Source organism: Peromyscus leucopus, chromosome 1 (assembly GCF_004664715.2).
Source record: "Peromyscus leucopus breed LL Stock chromosome 1, UCI_PerLeu_2.1, whole genome shotgun sequence".
NCBI classification, from domain to species: Eukaryota; Metazoa; Chordata; class Mammalia; order Rodentia; family Cricetidae; genus Peromyscus; species Peromyscus leucopus.
Genome location: NC_051063.1, coordinates 128,124,934 through 128,146,116, shown reverse-complemented (window position 1 = coordinate 128,146,116; position 21,183 = coordinate 128,124,934). Strand labels below are relative to the sequence as shown.

Genomic DNA, 21,183 nt, shown 5'->3' with positions numbered 1-21,183 from the left:
GATGGTAGAACTGTGAACTACCAGATACTTGGGAGGCTGAGCCTGGAGAAGGAAACCTTCAAAGCTAGTGTGAACTACAGTGAACTTAAGGCCAACCGGGAATAACTTGGTGAGGACCTGTATCAAAATAATTTCAAATGGAGTGGCTGGGGATACAGTAGAAAACTTGCCTACCATCTGTGAGGACCTAAGTTCGATCCCAAATACTATAGCAGCTGAATGAGGACAAGGAAGAGGAGGAATAGCAGGAGGAGGAACAGAAATCATCTAGAGGTAAGTTAAAGCCCAGAGGAGGAGGTACTTAAGCTATATACAAACATATGCCATTTTAATTAAGGAACTTGAGCATCCAAAGGTTTTAGATCCCTGGGGAATGTTGGAATCATCTCTCAAAGATACCAAGAGATAATGATACCAGGCAGACACTAGAGGGACTAACAAATATATTAGGAGGTTTGCAGAATGTTTGTCCAGCTAGAATGGCCCCCTCCCCCTAAAAATTATGCCCTTAGACATTACAGCCATGTGTTATCATGTGGCCCTGCCTCCTGGCTGGTATTTCCAGTGTTAGGGAAGTAACACTGCCTACACTGATTAGACTCTTCACCTGGGAATCTGAAGCTCCAAACAGCTTTTTCCTTGTGTGTATCTGAAGCAGATTTATAAGCTGATTGAAGAATTGCCAGGAAAAGAGAAAAATGCATGACAACTGAGGGACCAGCAGGTTTGCCCATGTGGAGCAGCGTCTATCAGGTGCACCACTCAAAGACTGTCCTCATCTGACCTCTGCTGGCAGCCCATAATCATCCCCACATTCCTCTCTGATGCTTAAGACAAATCAAATAGATTGCTTGTCATTAAAAATACTCCCTCAAAGACAACAAATAAACTGCTCAGAGACAGAAAGACACTAAGAGACGCCTCGTGTACATCAGACAAGCCCTAAGAGAGGGAGTCCATCCTGCCTGATGCCAGTGAGGCTGTGTTCATGCTGTGAGAATGCAAAAATAACAGCCTCTCTGTAAAACTCCAGCAATTTTTCTTATGGCCAAATGTGTATATACACATATAACTAAAGGTCTCACCCTCTAGATAAATAGCCAAGAATGAAAATTTAAATTCGCACAAATCCTTAAGTTTGTTGCCATTTGGGCCCAGCTCTTATTCACAGTTGCTGAGAGTGGGCTGCCCCTCAGTGAATGAATGAACACACAAACCTGGTGCCCCCACACCGTGGAGCCAACTTTTGACACAATCTACAGCAGGGAAGGCTGTGGAGAGTGAATGCAGGAGAAGCTCATCTCAGAAGGTTGCATACCACCTCGTTCCACATATATGACATTCTCAGAAAAGATGACATGATTATGGTGGAAACTGACCAGTTGTTGATGGGAGGGGAAACAGCCACAGAGGAGAGTGCAGGAGCTTGTGGGATTGTACTCTGATTGTGTTGGTAGTTACATAAACCTCCATAGGCATTAAAAAAATAGAATTTCAAAAAAAAAAAAAAAAAAAAAGAAATAGAATTTCACAAGAAAAAGTCCACTTTGTTCTGTGATAATTTTAAAAATGAGAATAATGAGTCAATGCTGTGCTTAGGTTCTGGTTCTTCAAAGACAGAATGTGTCAGATGATGTCACATTTTGTCACATGATACATATTTCACAACATCATTTTGCAATGCATGAGACCATGTGTTTTATGTCACATTACAGTGCAATTACATCATGCTACATAATGAATGCTCTATATTTGATGTTTTCATGTTTTGTTACATGATACATGTAATGTACTATGACATCATTTTGTGTTAAAGGACATCACACTACATGATACCATGATGTTATACAATGCTACTTTATATTATTTGGCTTTTGATTTGCACAATACATAGTGTGCTGACTAATTTTTATGTCAACTTGACACAAGCTAGAGTCGTTTTGGAAGAGGGAACCTCAGTTGAGAAAATGCTTGTGGTGTGTTTTCTTGATTGATGATTGATATGGGCCGGTCCATCCCACAGAGGATGGCACACTAGCTTTTGTAGACGACCTGAGTTTGATTCCTGACACCCACATCAGAATGCTTACAACCCCTGATTTCCAGTTTTAATACCTCTTGCCTATGCGGGCACCTGCACTCACATGAAAATACCCACACATATATATAATAAACATAACAAAATAATTCCTCAAAAATAGAGGTGCTAATCCTTATATGTTTTCCCTATTTTTCCCTCTAACAGTTTCAGAGTTACTGGTCCTACATTGCAGAATAGGATAACATCTTTGCTCCCTGTATACTTGACAGTTAACATGTAGAATATACAAAGCTCCAGAAATTAAATAGGAATAAATTAATAAACTAATATAATGAACTGACAAAGTATGAAACACAAATAGCCATGAACACATGAAAAACATTTAACATCACTCAACATCAGAAAAATTCATATTAAAACTAAAATGTTGATTCCATTGTGTATATGTGCCACAATTTATTTATCCATTCTTCAGTTGAAGGGCATCTAGGTTGTTTCCAGGATTTGGCTATTACAAACAATGCTGATATGAACATAGCTGAGCAAGTGCTCTTGTGGTATGATTGAGCATTTCTTGGGTATAGCCCAAAAGTGGTATAGCTGGATCTTGGGGGAGATTGATTCCCAATTTTCTAAGAAAGCGCCATATTGATTTCCAAAGTGGTTGTACAAGCTTGCATTCCCACCAGCAGTGGAGGAGAGTTCCTCTAGTTCCACAATCTCTCCAGCATAAAGTGTCTTCAGTGTTTTTGATCTTAGCCATTCTGACAGGCGTAAGGTGGTATCTCAGAGTTGTTTTGATTTGCATTTCCCTGATGATTAGGGATGTTGAGCAATTCCTTAAGTGTCTTTCAGCCATTTGGGTTTCCTCTGTTGAGAATTCTCTGTTTAATTCTAAAGCCCATTTCTCAATTGGACTGTTGGTCGTTTTAATGTCTAATTTCTTGAGTTCCTTATATATTCTGGATATCAGGGAAATGGGAAGAGAAAATGTGGTGATATATTGTGTACTCTAATAAAATTTGCGTGAAGATGAGAGAACAGAAGCCACCAGATTAAACATAGATGCCAGGCAGTGGTGGCACAACACCTTTAATACTAGCACTCGGGAGGCAGAGATCAGTCTGGACCTCTGTGAGTTCAAAGCCACCCTGGATATATGAGATTGACTCAGTCTAGGAGAGAAACACAGCCAGGCAGTGGTGGCACACACCTTTAATCCCAGTACTTGGGAATCACATGCCTTTAATCTCAACACTGGAGATCTCATGCCTTTGCTACCAGTATTTGGGAAGTACACATGCTTTAATTCCAGCACTAAGAAGGAAGTGATGTGGCTAGGCAGAGAAAGGTATATAAGGCATGAGGAAACAGGAACTAAAGCCTTTGGGGGCTGGACCCTTTTCAGCTGAGGAGTCAAAGACATTCAGTCAGAGGATTCATGGAGCTGGTGAGATGAGAAATGGCTGTGGCTTGTTCCTTTGTCTCTCTGATCTTTCAGCATTTACCAGTATCTGGCTTCAGGTTTTTTATTATAAAACCGTTTAGAATTTGTGCAAGAAGAAAATGTGGAACACACACACACAAAATAATGACAGTGTGCCATTTTCAGGAAAATGGATATCACTACATTAAGAGAGTTAAACAAGTAAGTTTCTGTAATCCATGGTTCTTAGATTCTATATCTAATCATTATATATGTGACATGAAAGTGGAAAGGACACTTTAGGGGACTAATAGGAGGGGAGAGGGGAAAGGAGATGGTGGAATGGAGAGATGTGCTCAAAGTATTTTATGCATTTTCAAGAAAATGTCCTTCTGAAACCTAGTACTACATAAATGAAGATATACCCATTTAAATATTCTGTCTTAAAAATGCTAATCACATTTTTTCCTATTCAACCTAACCTTTCAGGATAAAGAAGCAAATAAAGGCAATATGTATCCTAGGATCCCTGATAAGATATCTGTTCACAGCCAAAGGGGAAAAAAATAACACTAGCATTAAAAGTAGAACAGAAATAATCCTCGCAGTCACAGGTGCAACAGCAGCACAGAGATCAGGCGTCTTCATACAAAGGCTGGGCTTATGAGGCCTCAGCCCTACAAGAACCACAGACAGCTGAGGAAAGCTGAGATCCAGCAACGTGGCCTTCCCCAGCAAACAGCACACCAATTGGCTGTCCAGTGCCAAACGTTCAGCCCTGAAAACCTACATATGAGTAACATTATATGGACTCAACAAGTTATATTTGGGAATATATATATATATATATTACATATATGTATCATCATATATATCATCAATCATTTATATATAATATATTACATATATTATCATCATGTATATCATCAATCATATATATGTGCATGTATGTGTGTGTATATATATATATATATATATATATATATGAAAAAGAGCCACCATGAATTTGAAGAAATATGTAGTGATGTAATAATAGGGTTTGATTGAAGAAAAGGGAAGAAGAAAATGTTATAATAATTAAAATGCAAGCAGGTACAGAGACCCACAGCCAGACATTATGCAGAAAGAGTCTAAACTGGAGATCACCATCAAATCCCTTCTTTTGGAGCTCAGGAAACCCAGCAGAAGAGAGGGAAAAAGAATTTTAGGAGCCAGAGGAGTCAAGGACACCAGGAGAGCATGGCCCACAGAATCAACTAAGCAGAACTCGTAGGGGGTCACAGAGACTGAAGTCACAATCATGGAGACTGCATGGGTCTATGCTACATTCTCTTCACATATGTTACTGTTGTGAGCTTGACGTTTTTGTGGAAGTGGGGCTGTCTCTGACTCTGGCTCTTGGCATTCTTTTCCTCCTACTGGGTTGCTTTGTCCAGCCTTGATATGAGGGTTGTGCCTAGTTTTATTGTAACTTGTTATGCCCTGTCTTGTTGATATCTCTGGGAGGCCTGCTCTTTTCTGAAGTTGGAAGACCTGAGAGAGAGAAGAGATTGGGGTCGGGGGCAGGTGGAGACTGGGAGAAGTGGAGGAAGGAGAGACTGTGGTCCACAAGTATTGAAAACAAAACCAAAAAAAAAAGGAAAGAAAAGACAAGAAATCAACTTCCATCTTTAAACAAAAAGTTTTATTCCATCATCTCATATAAATAGGAATACACATATTTCTAGCTCATAGACCTACATTGTTTTTAAATTTGTATGTTTTCACAAATTAAAATTATTTATCCTTTAAAATAAAATACAATCTCAAAAAGATCTTCCCCAGTGGTAACCAAAACTTTTTAAAAGTTTGTATGAAGATGTGTCTTTAAGTGCCATGGTGGCACAAACCTTTAATCCCAGCACTCAGGAGGCAGAGGCAGGCAGATCTCTGAGTTCAAGGCCCACCTGGTCTATAGAGCAAGTTCCAGGACAGCCAAGACTACACAGAGAAACCCTGTCTCAAACAAACAAACAAACAAACAAAAAAGATATGGCAAATGTTAGCAAAAATTGTTAATTGTGTATAAGCTTCCACATGTTGTTAGTTTTTCAAATGCTTATATACTCTCTTCAAGGACAAATAAATCGAACTTATCTGTGAGCACCCAAAAGAATTCTTGAATGGAAGGCTCCTGTTCATGTACACTTGTTTCACTGTATTTCTTTAATTACCCATGCTGACTTAATCTTCTCATTTTATGCAGATTAAAAGTCTGCAATGTTAAAATTATGGCCTGCCTGGGTATAATTATAACAATCACACTTTAACAGTTTTTAGATGTACCCCCACCAAAAGCAGTTGAAATCCATGTCATTGTTAACACTGCCTTTTGCTTTCCTTGGGACTTCAGGAGATTCCAGGAAGATCAGTTCTGGTGTAGATAAAGAACACCTGTGGGCTCACAGCCAAGCCCAGGTCACCAGCCAAACTGGACACCACATCAGACATCTCTCTCTCTCACTGATCTATACTTTAATATGAGGTAGATTTTACAAGTAAATGTTTTGTTGTTATATTTCAAGTACTGACACTTACAAAGATCATTGTGAAATAACATGAAGTCTATGGCAAGTGTGGGGTGTTTGTGGAGAGGATGGGCGCTGAGAGTTTATATCTGACACAGAACTGGAGGAGGACAGTGTCTAACCACTAGAGAGAATGTGCTGACAATGAGAAAGGACCAAAGGGATACAGTGGGAGAAAAAGTTCACTGCATGGAGAAACGATTTGTAGCCAGACAGGACACTGAGCTCAGTAGAGCTCTCCCTATTTCCCAGCCCCTTCACAGTCAACCTTCTGTACACTGTGAATGTAGATGAATTTCTAAACAGTCTTATTAAATAAGAAACACAGAGCCAAATACAGAGGTATAGCTGTAGAGATCAGAGCAATAGCCGCCAACTAACCTTAGCTCACTACATTACCGTAGCTTCCCAAGAGAGCCTCTTCCTGCCTAACCTGTGCCTTTATTGCCTTCCTGTTCTGCCTTCTCATTGGCTTTAAGCCCAGCCACATCACTTCTTTGTCACTGCCTGTCTATACAGGCCTCCAGGTCTCTATGGTTGGTACTTGGATTAAAGGCATGTGTTACCACCACCTGACTTCTGTTTATGGTTGGCTCTGACCTGTGATCTCCAGACAAACTTTATTTATTAACATACAAATAAAATATCACATTTCAGCACAAATAAAATATTACCACATGTGAATATGTATTATTTTGTTTGGTTTAATAAATAACCTGACTGGTCAACAGCTGAAAATAGAGTTAGGAAGAGAAAATGATGGAAGGAAGAAGGGTGGAGTCAGAAGTCACCAGCAGATGCTGAGGGAGCAGGAGATGAACATGCCATGCTGATAAAAAGTACTGCCATATGGCAGAGTATAAATAAGGAATATGGGTTAACTTAAAATGTAAGAGCTAGCTAGTAATAATCCTGAACTATTGACCAAGCATTAACCATATTAAGCCTCTGGATGGTTATTTGGGAAGTGGCTGCCAAGACACAGAAAAACTCCACCTATAAGTTTGCTTTTGATGTCATGCTGAGTGGAAGGCAACACTGCTTTTGCTGATGTGACTTTCAGGCTCTTCTAGGAGCCATTTCAAAACATGGTTGTCAAGCATGATAGACATGGCAGTACCAGCTCTACATCCCTTCTAACATTGACCCCTGAAAGGGCTGCAGATGGACTGTCACTCAGTTATACTGTCCCTTCTTCCCAACAAAGAGGAAAGTCACACAGAAAACCTTCCTTCCACTGAGGGCTGCCCACATCCATCTCAGCACAGCAGCCTGAGGTACAGTCATCATCTGGGAACAGGTGTGGAAGCCTTCCCATCCACACTGCGGCATCAGACACAAAAGCTCAGCAACAAAAGTCAACAGAATATTCAACTCACCAAGGTCAAGATGAATGCCAGGGACAACGGAATTGAGAAAGAACATGGAGAGAACAAATCCCAGCACTGTCAGGCACTTGACAAGCAGACTCCTGTCTGATATCCTGTGCTATGAGAAAGAGAAACACAACTCATTTGCTCAGTCAGTCTTTGGATTCTTGAAGTGTATCCACAGTCCTACATCATTTGAATCACTCTAAGTATTTTCTTAAAAAAAAAAATAGAACATTAAAATCTTTGTGAAAACTAAACTTTCACAATTCTGGGAGAATATATACTATAACATAGTAAGATATTAGCAAAAACTTTGTGGAAACAGCAAATAAGATTCAGACACATGGGCTTTGAGACACATGCATTTCCCAAGGTGCCTGTGTGCCCTGCCTTTCCCAGAGTTCCACTGTCCTTCCTGTAAGCAGTGCCCATGTGATGCTACATCTAAGAGTCATTACAAGATGTGGTTATCAAGCATGATATACATGACAGTACCAGCTCTACATGTCTTCATCATGCTTAAGGCATTCTTTAATCCAGAGACCTTGAAATGCAGTTCTTGCCTCTTATTGGAAGGCAACCTACAAGTATACCTGCCCAGTCACTTGAGAGCACAGAGAGGGCTGTGCCCCTGCAGAATGTTTATGACTTTCAGAGTCACAAGGCAATGAGGATACTGTTTCTTATGAGTCCCTTGGAAGTGCTGTGCTCCATGGACACAGTTCATCACAGTAGGAAAATGAGCAGAAAGGAGAGGCAAAGCTTTGCCCAGAAGTCAAACCCATAATGGCAGGATACACACAGCTCACATCTGTTCTGAACATTCCATCTCCTACATTATTACACCACAAAAACACATGCCCTGTAAACTCTCTGTGTCAGAAGAGCTGACGAGCAGAGGCTGGCTCAAAATGTGGCCACCAGTTCTTTCAGGGCACACTTGGAATGACTCTTCAGGGCATATAAAAATGATAAGGCTTTCATTTCCTGACAAAATAATTGTGCCATTTTAGAGAATGATTTTCCCTCATTAACATAGAAGTCAATTATATCTCATGTAAAGCTGTAGGAATAAAAAGAACAATGTTTTTCAATCACTAACTGAACCTGAGTTAGCAGAAAGAAAGGAGAATTTTGAAGGAACCAACACAGAGAAATGACAAAGGATGCTGGTATGAGCAGAGCCCAGTGTGCACCTGCATCCGGACACGGCACCATGCCACACAGTGTTCTATAATTAGCTGTGTCAACTCAAAATGATAATAAAATCTAAGAGGGAAAAAAAATCACCCTTTCTACAAGCCATGATTCAGAAGCCCTTGAGGAAAGAAGACAAAATACCTTTCTCTGTAGCTCTTGGATATTGGTCTCCCAATTTTTATCTTCCTGTGAAATTTGTCTGTAAAAGAAAAAGGACTCTCATTATTTCTGTTTTGCAGAAAGCTCACTGCTGCTTCATGAGATTAGCAAGGTGGCATTGACAGCTGTGGAAGCCTAGATGTATTTGTGGATCCTGGCACAGTCATGTGAGGGCTTGGATACCCATGACAATGACCAGGGAAATTAGGAAAGCTATTCACTCTGTATTTCCAAATAAAAAGAACAAAAATCATGATCTGAAAGTTGGGAGAAGTTGTAAAAACAATTTTAAAAAATGTCATAAAGAATACATGCCAGTGTGTGAGAATGACGAGGGCAATGGTGTGGTGTCTGTGGTGTTGCTCTGATGGCCTCCTACATAGTTTTGGTAATCTCTGTATTAGCTGTAGCACCTATTTCAACAAAATGCTAGGTAAAAGCTGTCATCCTGCTTGCTTACAGAATAATGACAAGAAAAACAGCTATCCATATTCAGTATAATCATATTTTTTTCAGTGTTTTGAAGTATTTAAATGCACTTGGGAGTACACTGCATGCACCACAACATGTGTGTAAGGTCAGAGAACAACTTGCAGGAATCTGCTCTCTTTCCATGCATGTGGCTGCCTCAGCCTCAATGCCAAGCACCTTTACCTGCTAAGTCATCTTGACAACCCCAGGTACCCAAGTTTTTAAAGGTCAAACCCTACAAACAAAATAACCTACAGACCATCATGCAGGCTCATGAGGCAAAGATGACTCTAGGGGTGTGGTAAGAGCCCCTCATAAAACCTGGTGAGTGGGCTGTTACGATAGTTTGCTTTTCTGTTGCTGTGATAAAACACAGTGACCAAGGCAGCTCATGGAAGAAAGAATTTATTTTGGCTTATGGTTCTGGATAGATAAGAGTCCATCATGATGGAGAAGCAGCCAGCATTGTAGCAGGAACAGGATGCTGAGAGCTCACTCACATCTTGAACTACAAGCACGAGGTGAAGACTATAGGTACTTATAGGCCTCCCGAGTGATGTATTTCCTCAAGCAAGGATCCACTTCCCAAAGCTTCCACAACCTCCCCAAAGAGCACCACCACCTGGAAACCAAGTCTTCAAACATGGGCCTATGTGGGACAGTCTCGTTCAAACCACCACAACTGTCGTTCCAGCACTTGGGAGGCTTTGGGAGGCTGGGGAAAGGCTCTCTCATCTGTTTAAAGTCAGGCTACACAGTGAGTTCCAGACCAGCCCAAGCCACAGCAGGCCCTGTCTCAAAAAATACAAAAGAGCTGGATGTGGCTCAGTTGGTAGGGCACTTCCTTAGCAAGCAGGAAGCCCTGGGTTCTATAACAATCACTTAGTAAGTCAGGCATTGTAACGAATGCCTATAATCCCAGCACCGAAGAGTTCAGGATGATCAGGAGTTCAAGGCCATTCTTAGCTATACAGAGAGTTATAAAGCCATTTCAGGCTAGAAATCCTGTCTCAAAAAGAAAGTAATAATAATAAGTATCTTGATGACGCCAAGCATGGTGGTGCATGCCTGTATTTCCTGTACTTGGGAAGTGAAGGCAGAAAGATCAAGAGTTCAAGGTCAACCTCTGCTACATAGTCATTATGAGGACAGCCTGTGCTACATGAGACCCTGTCTGAAACAACAACACTAAATCTAATAAGTTATGCAAAGACCCCAGTGTTGGCTCTGACCTCAGCAAATGCTCAGTGTTTGAAGCTGTTTCCAGCCAAGCCATTGCCCCTGGGGAGGGGGCTCATACTGCTCTTCCTGGGAAGGTAAATGCCACCTGTAGTAGCTAGCACATAGTTTCTGGGCTTCTTCCGGCAAGGAACTCAGGCTACATCTCCCTGAGATGGTACAGATATAATGAACCTTTGTGTGTCTGCTCTAGATGGTGTATGTCCACTGGTGTCTCATAGCCCTGCAAGCACCAGCAGGGAGTGGTATAGAGAGAAGCTATTTCTACCTCCTGGCAGGGGATGGACATGCTAGGGAGTCACAATGTTGTCCACAAAGGCATCAATTGAATGGAAGGAGCCAAACAGGCCAGCAGGCTGCCATGAGCCTCACAGGATGTGCACACTGTGATCTGAGGCTCACCAAGCTCACCCCACATCCAGGCATGGTCTGGTATGGGTCAATGGCCGAGCCTGCTCTGGGCTGTAAGTACAGACTACACTATTCTGCTGGCTGGAAGTCCTCCAGCCCTAAGTAGAGGGATGCTCTCAAGACCACCTCTTGGCTGAAGATGGGGAGACCCTGGAAGCCCACCATCTTCAGCTTCCGCTTCTAAAGGCTGACTTCAGGGCTATAATCCTGTTTCCTCTGTGGAGACTGAGCGGGTTTCTAGGGTTCACTCACTACCCAACAGACACATCGCCTCAGCCTCTTCCCCAGGGTCAAGAAGTCCTGCCTCTACCAATGTCACTCTTGGGAAGGGAAAGGCCCACCCCTCAAAAGTCAGAGTCCTTGGCCACTGTGGCAAAGAAACCCCTATGTCCTCTGAGGACGGAGTTGCCAGGGCAGGTCCTAGTGGCTATGACCCTCACAGGATGACCTTACAGCCTCAGCCAAGTAGATCAAGAGGGCAGCACTGTGACTCTCGTCACCATAGAGATTGGAGTGACCAGAACAAAAGCCTCAAGTATTTTGTATCATAATTAGCTGTTTGGTAGATGTGAAATCTGCAGAGGGCCAAATGTACGTTCCATGTTTCTGAATTTCTTTGTTTCCCAAAAGAGAACATTGTATCTTTAAAACTAATTTGAGAAAAAGGTGAAACAGGAAATGTCACTTGCTTTAGGGGTGATTTTATCTAAGGAGAAGCAGCTGTCATCACCTTTTCTTTTCCAGATCCTCTCTTTCTCCACTTGCTGTGCCTTACAGTGCGTGTGTGCATGCATGCGTGCGTGCGTGCGTGCCTGTGCATATGTATGGTTTGAATGAAAATGGTCTCCATAGGTTCATAGTGAGTGGCATTATTTGAAAGGATTAGGACTTATGGCCTTGTTGGAGTAGGTGTGGCCTTGTTGGAGGAAGTGTGTCACTGGTGGTGGGCTTTGAGGTTTCAAAAGCCCAAGCCAGGCCCAGTAGCTCACTCTGTCTTCCTGCTGCCTGCTAATCTAGATGTAGAACTCTCAGCTACCTTTCCAGTATCATGTCTTCCTGCATACTGCCATGCTTCCCACCATGACTATAATGGACTAAATTTCTGAACTGTAAGCCAGCCCCAATTAAATGTTTTGCTTTGTAAGAGTTGCTGGGATCATAGTGTCTCTTCACAGCAATGGAACATTGACTAACACTGTGCGTGTCTGTCTGTGTGTGTGTGTGTGTGTATTCATAGGCACACATGAACATATATGCACACATATGTAGAAGCCAGTGGTCAAGTTGAGGTACCATTCCTCAGGAGCTACCTTGTTTATTAAAGTTGGATCTTTCAGTGGGACCTGGTACTTGTGGATTAGGATAAGATGTCTGGCCAGGGAGTCCCAGGGATCCTCCAGTCTCTACCTTTCTGAGTGATGGGATTACAGGCACACCCTACCCTACCACATCTGGCATTTTACATTAATCTTAGGAATCCAATTCCTCATGCTTGTATGGCATATACTTTTATGAACTGAGTAAGTCCTTAGCTCCCAAATTTCCTTTTGATCTATACAGTCAGCTCACTTTTTCTGGTTTATTTTCTTCTACACTAACCATGGGAAACAAGCTACATAGTGAAGAAGGTCACTTTGGTGTACACTCAAGTATCACCAACGAGCACTGAGGAGACTGGCCACACATCCAGCACAGCTCTAAAGGAAATAATAGCAGAAAGAGAAATAATTCTGAGAACAATGATTCAAAAAATGTTAAAGCAAAATGTGCAGAGCTATCCCTTGGCTTAGGCTGCATTCATTTCAATATGCTCCTCACAAATTATACACCTTGAGAGCTCATCACCTTCCTCCACCTTCAGTTTCCCTACTTGTAAACAGCACAAGATGAGCTCAGGAAGGCTTGGTGAGCCTCCACATCCACACGTCTTCACCCTTTTAAGTACTGATCTGACTGAATGTGAAAACTTCTAATTCTTTAATTCCCCATGCCAAGAGTTGATCTTGTGTCTTTAACTCATGAGCAGGGAATGCTTGTTGAAATTGATCACCGTCTCCCCAGAAGGCAACATGGAAGTTTCCTGTGGCTCAAGTACATAGGCTATGTTTCTCCACCCAGTGGGATGAGGTGGGTTCTGAGCATGACATGGAGTCCTATGTCTCAGTTCCTTTTCTATTACTGGGATAAAACACTATGGCCAAGACACTTAGGAAAGAAAGAGTTTATTCGGGCTTGTAGTTTCAGAGGGTTAAAAGTCCATCATGGTGCAGAATAGTGGCAGCAAGTGGTAGACATGGCAGCAGGAACAGCTAAGAGCTCACATCTCAAAACAAATTCAAGAAGTAGAGAGACTGAACTCAAAATTACACGAGTCTTCTGAAATGTCAAAGCCTGTATCTTCTCTCCAAACCTCACTGGTCCTATAGAAATGCATGCCAATGGGTTAGATGAACTCAAGGACATAGAATTTAAAAGAACAATCATGACTTCATTAAAGAATCCAAAGAGTTTGAAGAAGTCACAAAGAGACAGCATAGTGAAATTAAAGAGAAAGAATGTAAGGAGAATAAACACCTGCAGACACCCAAGAAAACACAACTATAAGGCTGATGCAAATAACAAAGGCAATATAGGAGTTGGAAATGGAATTCAATATGGAGATGAATGCATTGAAGAGGACTCAAGCCAAAAGGAAGATGGAACTGAGGAGTCTACTAATCCATTTCAGCTTCACACATTGGCTTCTTTATGTGTGATTTGTGTTTTATTTCCTAAGCTTTCAATACTGTTGTTACGTATACTGGGTGTTTTAACTATGATATGCCTTAGGGATTTTCTTTTCTGGTCTTGTCTACTTGATGTTTTCTGTGCGTCTTACATCTGTATGTGTATGGCTTTCCTCATTTCGGGCAAGTTTTTTTCTGTGATCTTGTTGAAGATCTGGTCTACTCTGGGCTTCTCCCTTGTTTATGCCTCTTATTCAAAGGGTTTTTTCATTATGCTCCACATTTACTTTATGCTCCTTTCCTATAGTTTTATAACTTTTTCATACTCATTGCTTATCTGTTCTATATTCTGTACTAAAGCTTTCGTTTGAATCTGGAACAAATGAGCAATGAATATGACAACCTTCCCAAACTGAGGAAAGCCATACACATACAGATGCAAGAAGCACACAGAACATTAAATAGACAAGACCAGAAAAGAAAATCGCCATGGCATATCATAGTTAAAACACTAAGTACATAAACATAAATGTATTGAAAGCTTAAGAATTAAAACACAAGTCACACATAAAGAATAAACACAAATAACACATAAAAGAATTAAAATTGATTTCTCCACAGAAAAGTTGAAACTCGGAGAGCCTGGAGCAAAGCATTATAAATTGTAAATGACTGTGAAAGACAGCCTATAATAATTCACCCAGCAAAACTATCTGCCGTAGTTGAAGGAGAAAGAACAAAATTTCCACTATGTAAAGAGCATAACACAATTCATATGCAACAAACCAAACCAAACCAAAAAAACCTATGAAGAGGACAAGTTGGCTAATGGCAAACCCACACCTCTCTTTCTGCTCCTCTGGATAAAATACCTTTAGTCTCATCCCCAGCTCTGAAGCAGAAAACATGTTGCCATCTCCCTTTCCTATGTGACCTCACCCCCAATAAATCATGAAGTTCTTCTCCCCCAAGTTTCCTTCCCCCAACCCATCTCATTATCGCAGCCTCTCACACCAGTAGGCACTCACCAGGATCACACCAGCTGAACAGGCCAGAGAAACAGGCAAGCCAACTGAAGACCCTCACCACTGCCTGCTACCTGCCAATCCCCCAGTCTCATCACTAGCTCTGTAACAGACTTCCTCCCCCACCCCTCTGCTGTCCACATCTCCTATGGATCCCACTGACCATCCATTCCTAGCTTCCCTTCCCCCAGTCACTGCTTTGACACAGTCCCCAAATTCCAGCAGTCACCCCCAGCTAACCCCCAAGCCATGCCTGCCAGAAAATCAGGTAGGCTGCCAGCAGATCTTCTCTTCTCTTTCTGTGCCCCAAGATCCAATCCCTCAGTCTCATCCCCAGCTCTATAGAAGAACATCTATGGCAGCCTTCCCTGCCACGCCCCAATTCCCATTCCTATCTCCTGTGGATCCCACAGATCTTCCCTTCTGTCTTAGGGTTTCTATTGCTACAAGGAAACACCATGACCAAAAAGGAATTTGGAAAGAAAAGGGTTTATTTGGCTTACACTTCCATATTGCTGTTCATTATCAAAGGAAGTCAGGACAGGAACTCAAACATGGCAAGGACTTGGAGGCAGGAGCTGATGTAGAGGCCATGGAGGGGTGCTGCTTACTGGTTTGCTTCCACTGGCTTGCACAGCCTGCTTTCTTATAGAACCCAAAACCACCAGCCCAGATATGGCACCACCCACCAAGGCCTGGGGCCTCCCTCATCAATCACTAATTAAGAAAATGCCTTACACTCAGATCTTATGGAGGCATCATCTCAACTGAGGTTCCCTCCTTTGAGATAACACTAGTTTGTGTGTCAAATTGACATAAGACTAGCCAGCACACCCTCCTAACCTCCCTCTCTCTACTTGTTGCCTTATCCCAGCCCCCAGCTCCGGCAGGCACTCTCTGATAACCCACAGATTGCTCCTGCCAGGGAAGCAGGTAGGCTGTCTGTAGATCTTCCTCCCTCTTTGTTCATCTAGATCCAACCCCTCAATATCATCCCCAGTGCTATAGCAGACTTCGGTGAGACATCTCTTCACTGCCTTCCCCCATTCCAAGAAAATGAAATGAGCAGATTCTGGTTGAATACCCTGTTCTTCCCCTCCTGTGAAATCCTTCAGACCCTTAATAAATCCCCATGCCTAACTATCAGTTCCCAATACCCAGAAACATATTTTACCAGAAACCCCAGTGTCCATAACTATCAGGTCAAGGAAAATTACCTACCAGGCAACACACAGGCATGAAACGTTCCAAAAATCCAAAGAGGAAACAGAGAGCAGGAACAAAACACCCATCCAACACAGACAAATCCAGAAATCAGCACCTAGACCTATAATCATCCCAATCCCAGATGCCTAGACACCATAAAAACACAGTCAACAACAGGCAAAGCAATATGTCTCCACTAGAGCCCCGCTCTCCCAGCATAGGAGGACCTGAGTATTCCAACATAGCTGAAGCATGAGAAAAAGACATTAAAACCACCCGTGGGAGGATAATAGAGATCCTTAAAGGGAAAATCAATAAATGGTTTAGCAAAATCCAGGAATACACAAACAGTGGAAGGAAAGGAATAAAACTGTTCGTGACCTAAAAATGGAAATAGAATCAATAAAGAAAACCCAAACTGAGGGAAATCTGGAAATGAAAACTTTAGGAATTTGAACAGTAAGTACAGAGGCAAGCTTCACCAACAGAATGCAAGAGATGGAAGAAAGAATTTTAGGCAATGAAGATACAATAGAAGTAGATACATCAGTCAAGAAAAACGTTAAATCTAAAAACCTCCTGGCAAAAAATATCCAGGAAATCTGGGACACTATGAAAAGAACAAACCTAAATATAATAGGAATGAAGAAAGGAGAAGAATACCAGATCAAAGGCCCAGAGAATGTTTTCAACAAAATCATAGAAGGAAATTTTTCTAACCTAAAGAAGATACCTATAAAGGTACAAGAAGAACACGAAACACCAAATAGATTGGATCAGAAAAGAAAGTTCCCTCAGCACATAATAATCAAAACACTAAATGTACAGAATAAAGAAAGAATATCAAAAGCTTCAAGGGGAAAAGACAAAGTAACATATAAAGGCTGACCTATTAGAATTACACCTGATTTCTCAATCGAGACTCTAAAGGTCAGAACAGCCTCGACAGATGTGCTGCAGACTCTAAGAGACCACAGATACCAGCCTAGGCTACTATCTGCAACAAAACCTTTACTCACCATGGATGGAGATATTTCATGGTAAAGCCAAATGTAAACGATATCTATCTACAGATCCAGTCCTACAGAAGGTGGTAGAAGGAAAACTCCAAACTAAGGAGGCTAACTACACACATTAAAAGACAGAGAATAAATAATGTTTTGTTTGTTTGTTTTTGTTTTTGTTTTTCCAGACAGGGTTTCTCTGTATAGCTTTGCACCTTTCCTGGAACTCACTTTGTAGCCCAAACTGGCCTCGAACTCACAGAGATCCACCTGCCTCAGTCTCTCAAGTACTGGAATTAAAGGCATGCTCCACCACCACCTGGCACGAGAATAAATAATTTAAGACCAGAAAAATTAAAAGAAGGGATTCACACACACAAAAAAAAAAAACAACAACAAACAGAAATCAACAATCATTGGTCATTGATATCTCTCAATATCAATGGTCTCAATTCCCCAATAAAAAGAAACAGACTAGCAGAATAGATGCAAAAACAGGATCCATCTTTCTGCTGCATCCAAGATACATATCACAACATTAAGGATAAACATTAACTCAGGGTAAAGAGTTGGAAAACAAAATTCCAAACAAATGGACTAAAGAAGCAAGCTGGTGTAAAAATTTCAATATCTAACAAAATGATTTCAAGCCAAAACTAATCAAAATATATAAGAAAGGACACTACAGACTCTTCAAAGGAAAAAAATCCACCAATATGATAGTTCAATTCTTAACCTCTATACCCACAAACACAAGGGCACCAAAATTACATATTGCCCCTCACACACTGATAGTGGGAGATTTCAATACCCAACTCTCACCAATGGAAAGGTCATCCAGAAAAAAAAATTAAATAGGGAAACATTGGAGCTAACAGACCCTATAAACCAAATGGACCTAAGAGATATTTACAGAATATTTCACCCAAACACAAAAGAATATACCTTCTTCTCTGCACCTCATAGAACTTCCTCCAAAACTGTGACCACATACTTGGAAACAAAGCAAGTCTCAACAGATATAAGAAAATTGAAATAACTCCTTGAATCCTATCAGATCACCATGGATTAAAGCTAGATATCCACAACAATAGAAATAAGAGAAAGTTTACAAACTCATGAAAACTAAACAACACTCTACTGAATGAAAAATGGGTCATGACATAAATAAAGAAATTAAAGTCTTCCTAGAATTCAATGAAAATTAATACACAGTATATAAAAACTTATGGGATGCAATAAAAGTAGTTCTAAGAGGTACATTCATAGGACTAGTGCCTACATAAAATAAAATTTTTAAAAAAAAACTGGAGAGATCTCACACTAGGAACTTAATAGCACATCTGAAAGCTCTAGAGCAAAAAGAAGCAAACATACCCAAGAGGAATAGTTGTCAAGAAATAATCAAACCAAGAGCTGAATCAATAAAATAGAATCAAAGAGAACAATACAAAGAATTGATGAAACAAAGAGTTGGTTCTTTGAGAAAATCAGGCTAGACAAACCCTTATCCAAACTGACTAAAAAATGTAGAGAGAATATCTAAATTAACAAAATTGGAAATGAAAAGGAAGATGTAACAACAGACAACAAGGAAATTCAAAGAATCATTAGGTCATACTTCAAAACCTGTACTCCAGAAAATTGGAATATCTAAAAGAAATAGACAAATTTCTTGATAGATATGACTTACCAAAGTTAAATTAAGATCAGATAAACAATTTAAATTGACCAATAATTCCTAACAAAATAGAAGCAATCATTAAAAGTCTCCCTACCAAAATAAATAGCAGGGCCAGGTAGTTTCAGTGCAGAATTCTACCAGACCCTTAAAGAAGAACTAATTGTAATATTCCTCAAATTATTCCACAAAATAGAAACAGAAGGAATATTGCCAAATTCATTTTATGAGGCCACAGTCACCCTGACACCTAAATGACACAAAGATTAAACAAAGAAAATTATAGCTGAATTTCCCTCATGAACATAGATGCAAAAACTCAATAAAATTCTTGAAGACAGAATCCAAGAACACATCAAGAAAATCAATGACCATGATCAAGTAGACTTCATCCCAGAGATGCAGGGATGGTTCAACATATGAAAAGCTGTCAATGTAATCTACCATATAAACAAATTGGAAGAAAAAAAAAAAACACATGATCATCTCGTTAGATGCTGAAAAAGTCTTTGACAAAATCCAACATCCCTTCATGATAAAAATCTTGAATGGATCAGAGATACAAGGGATATATCTAAGCATAATAAGGGCAATATATAGCAAGTTAGCAGTCAACATCAAATTAAATGGAGAGAAACTCAAAGTAATTCCACTAAAATCAGGAACAAGACAAGGATGTCCACTATCTCTATATTTATTCAATAGAGTACTGGAAATTTTAGCTAGCACAATAAGATAACAAAATGAGATCAAGAATATACAAATTGGAAAGAAAGAAGCCAAATATTGCTATTTGCAGATGATATGAGTATACACAAGAAACCCCAAAAATTCTACCAGGAAACTCCTACAGCTAATAAATACCTTCAGCAAAGTGACTAGATACAAGGTTAACTCATATATATCTGCAGCCCTCTTATATACAAATGATAAAAGGGCTGAGAAAGAAATCAGGGAACCAACACCCTTTACAATAGTCACAAATAATATAAAATATATTGGGGACTCTAACCAAACAAGTTAAAGACCTGTGTGACAAGAACTTTAAGTCTTTGAAGCAATAAATTGGAGAAGATATCAGAAAATGGAAAGCTCTCCCATGTTCATGGATTAGTAGGATTAACATAGTAAAAAATGGCAATCTTACCAAAAGCAATCTACAGATTCAATGCAATCCTCATCAAAATTCCAACACAATTCTTCACAGATCTTGAAAGGACAATTATCAATTTAGTACAGAAAAAAAAAAAACCCAGGATAGCTAAAACAATCTTAAACAATAAAAGAACTCCTAGAGGTCTCACCATTCCCAAGTTCAAGTTTTACAGAGCCATAGTAATAAAAACCATATAGCATTGGCATAAAAACAGACACACTGATCAATGGAATCTAACTGAAGACCCAAGCATAAACCCACACCTGATTTTTTATAAAGAACCCAACAATACAAAATAGAAAAAAAAAGAAAGCATCTTCAACAAATGGTGCTGATCAAACTGGATATCAAAATGTAGAAAATTCAATAGATCCATAATTATCACCCTGCACAAATCTCAAGTCCAAGTGGATCAAAGAACTCAAATCTGATACACTGAACCTGACAGAAGAGAGAGTGGGGAATAGCCTTGAACATATTGGCACAGGAGAAGACTTCCTGAACAGAACACTGATAACCCAGGCACTAAGTTCAACAATTAAAAAAATGAGACCTCATAAAACTAAAACATTTCTTTAAGTCAAAGGAAACTGTCATTCAGAAAGTGGCAGCCTACAGAATGGGAAAAGAATTTTACCACCTCCAGATCTAATAGAGGACTAATATTCAAAATACATAAAGAATTCAAGAAACTAGATATCAAAAATCAAGTAATCCAGTTTAAAAGGGGATACAGATCTTGTGGTGGTTTGAATAGGAGTGGCCTTGAGAGACTCATGTGCTTGAATGCTTGGCCATAGGGAGTGGTGCTATGATGGAGTGTGGCCTTGTTGGAGGATGTGTGTCACTGTGGTGGGCTGTGAGGTCTTACATGCTCAGGCTATGCCCAGTATCGCACACAGCCTCCTTCTTGCCTGTGGATCAAGATATAGAACTCTCAGCAACTTCTCCAGCCTTCTCCACGTCTGCCTGCATACCACCATGTCCTGCTATGATGATAACGAACTAAACCTCTGAAAATGTGAGCCAGCCCCAATTAAATGTTTTCCTTTATAAGAGTTGCCATGGTCATGATGTCTATTCACAGCAGTAGAAACCCTAAGACAGAGGTTGATACCAGGGACTAGGGTATTGCTTAACCATGCTTTTGTTTGGAGGAATATGGACTTTGAGAGTTTGTATTAGGAAAGCAGTGGAATTCGTTAAGCACTGCTTAGTGGGCCATCCTAGTATGAGCATGGAAGACAGTGGTGCTAAGGGTTATTTGAACTGTGGGGGCCTGGCTCAAGAGGTTTCAGAGGAGAATTTTAGTATGTTGCCTAGAGATCGCTCTTGTGATATTTTGGTGAAGAATGTGGCTGGTTTTTGCCCTTTTCCAAAGAGTCTGCCTGAGGCTGAAAGGATTTGGATTAATTCCTTTGGCAGACAAAATCTCAAAACAGCCTAATATTGATTCTGTAGTTGGTTATCAGTGTTCACACTTATGAAGATTTACAAT

General features: G+C 40.5%; 1 protein-coding gene across 1 annotated transcript in view; it reads right to left on the bottom strand.

Annotated features, from left to right (window-relative positions):
- Oca2 (OCA2 melanosomal transmembrane protein) overlaps positions 1–21,183 on the bottom strand; it is a 279,134-nt gene that overhangs the window by 152,164 nt on the left and 105,787 nt on the right. Inside the window, exons 17-18 of the mRNA XM_028894677.2 lie at positions 8,749–8,806; positions 7,414–7,522 (exon numbers count right to left, since the gene is read on the bottom strand). Coding sequence (XP_028750510.1) covers positions 7,414–7,522; positions 8,749–8,806 — 167 coding nt within the window. The remainder of the gene's footprint in view (positions 1–7,413; positions 7,523–8,748; positions 8,807–21,183) is intronic.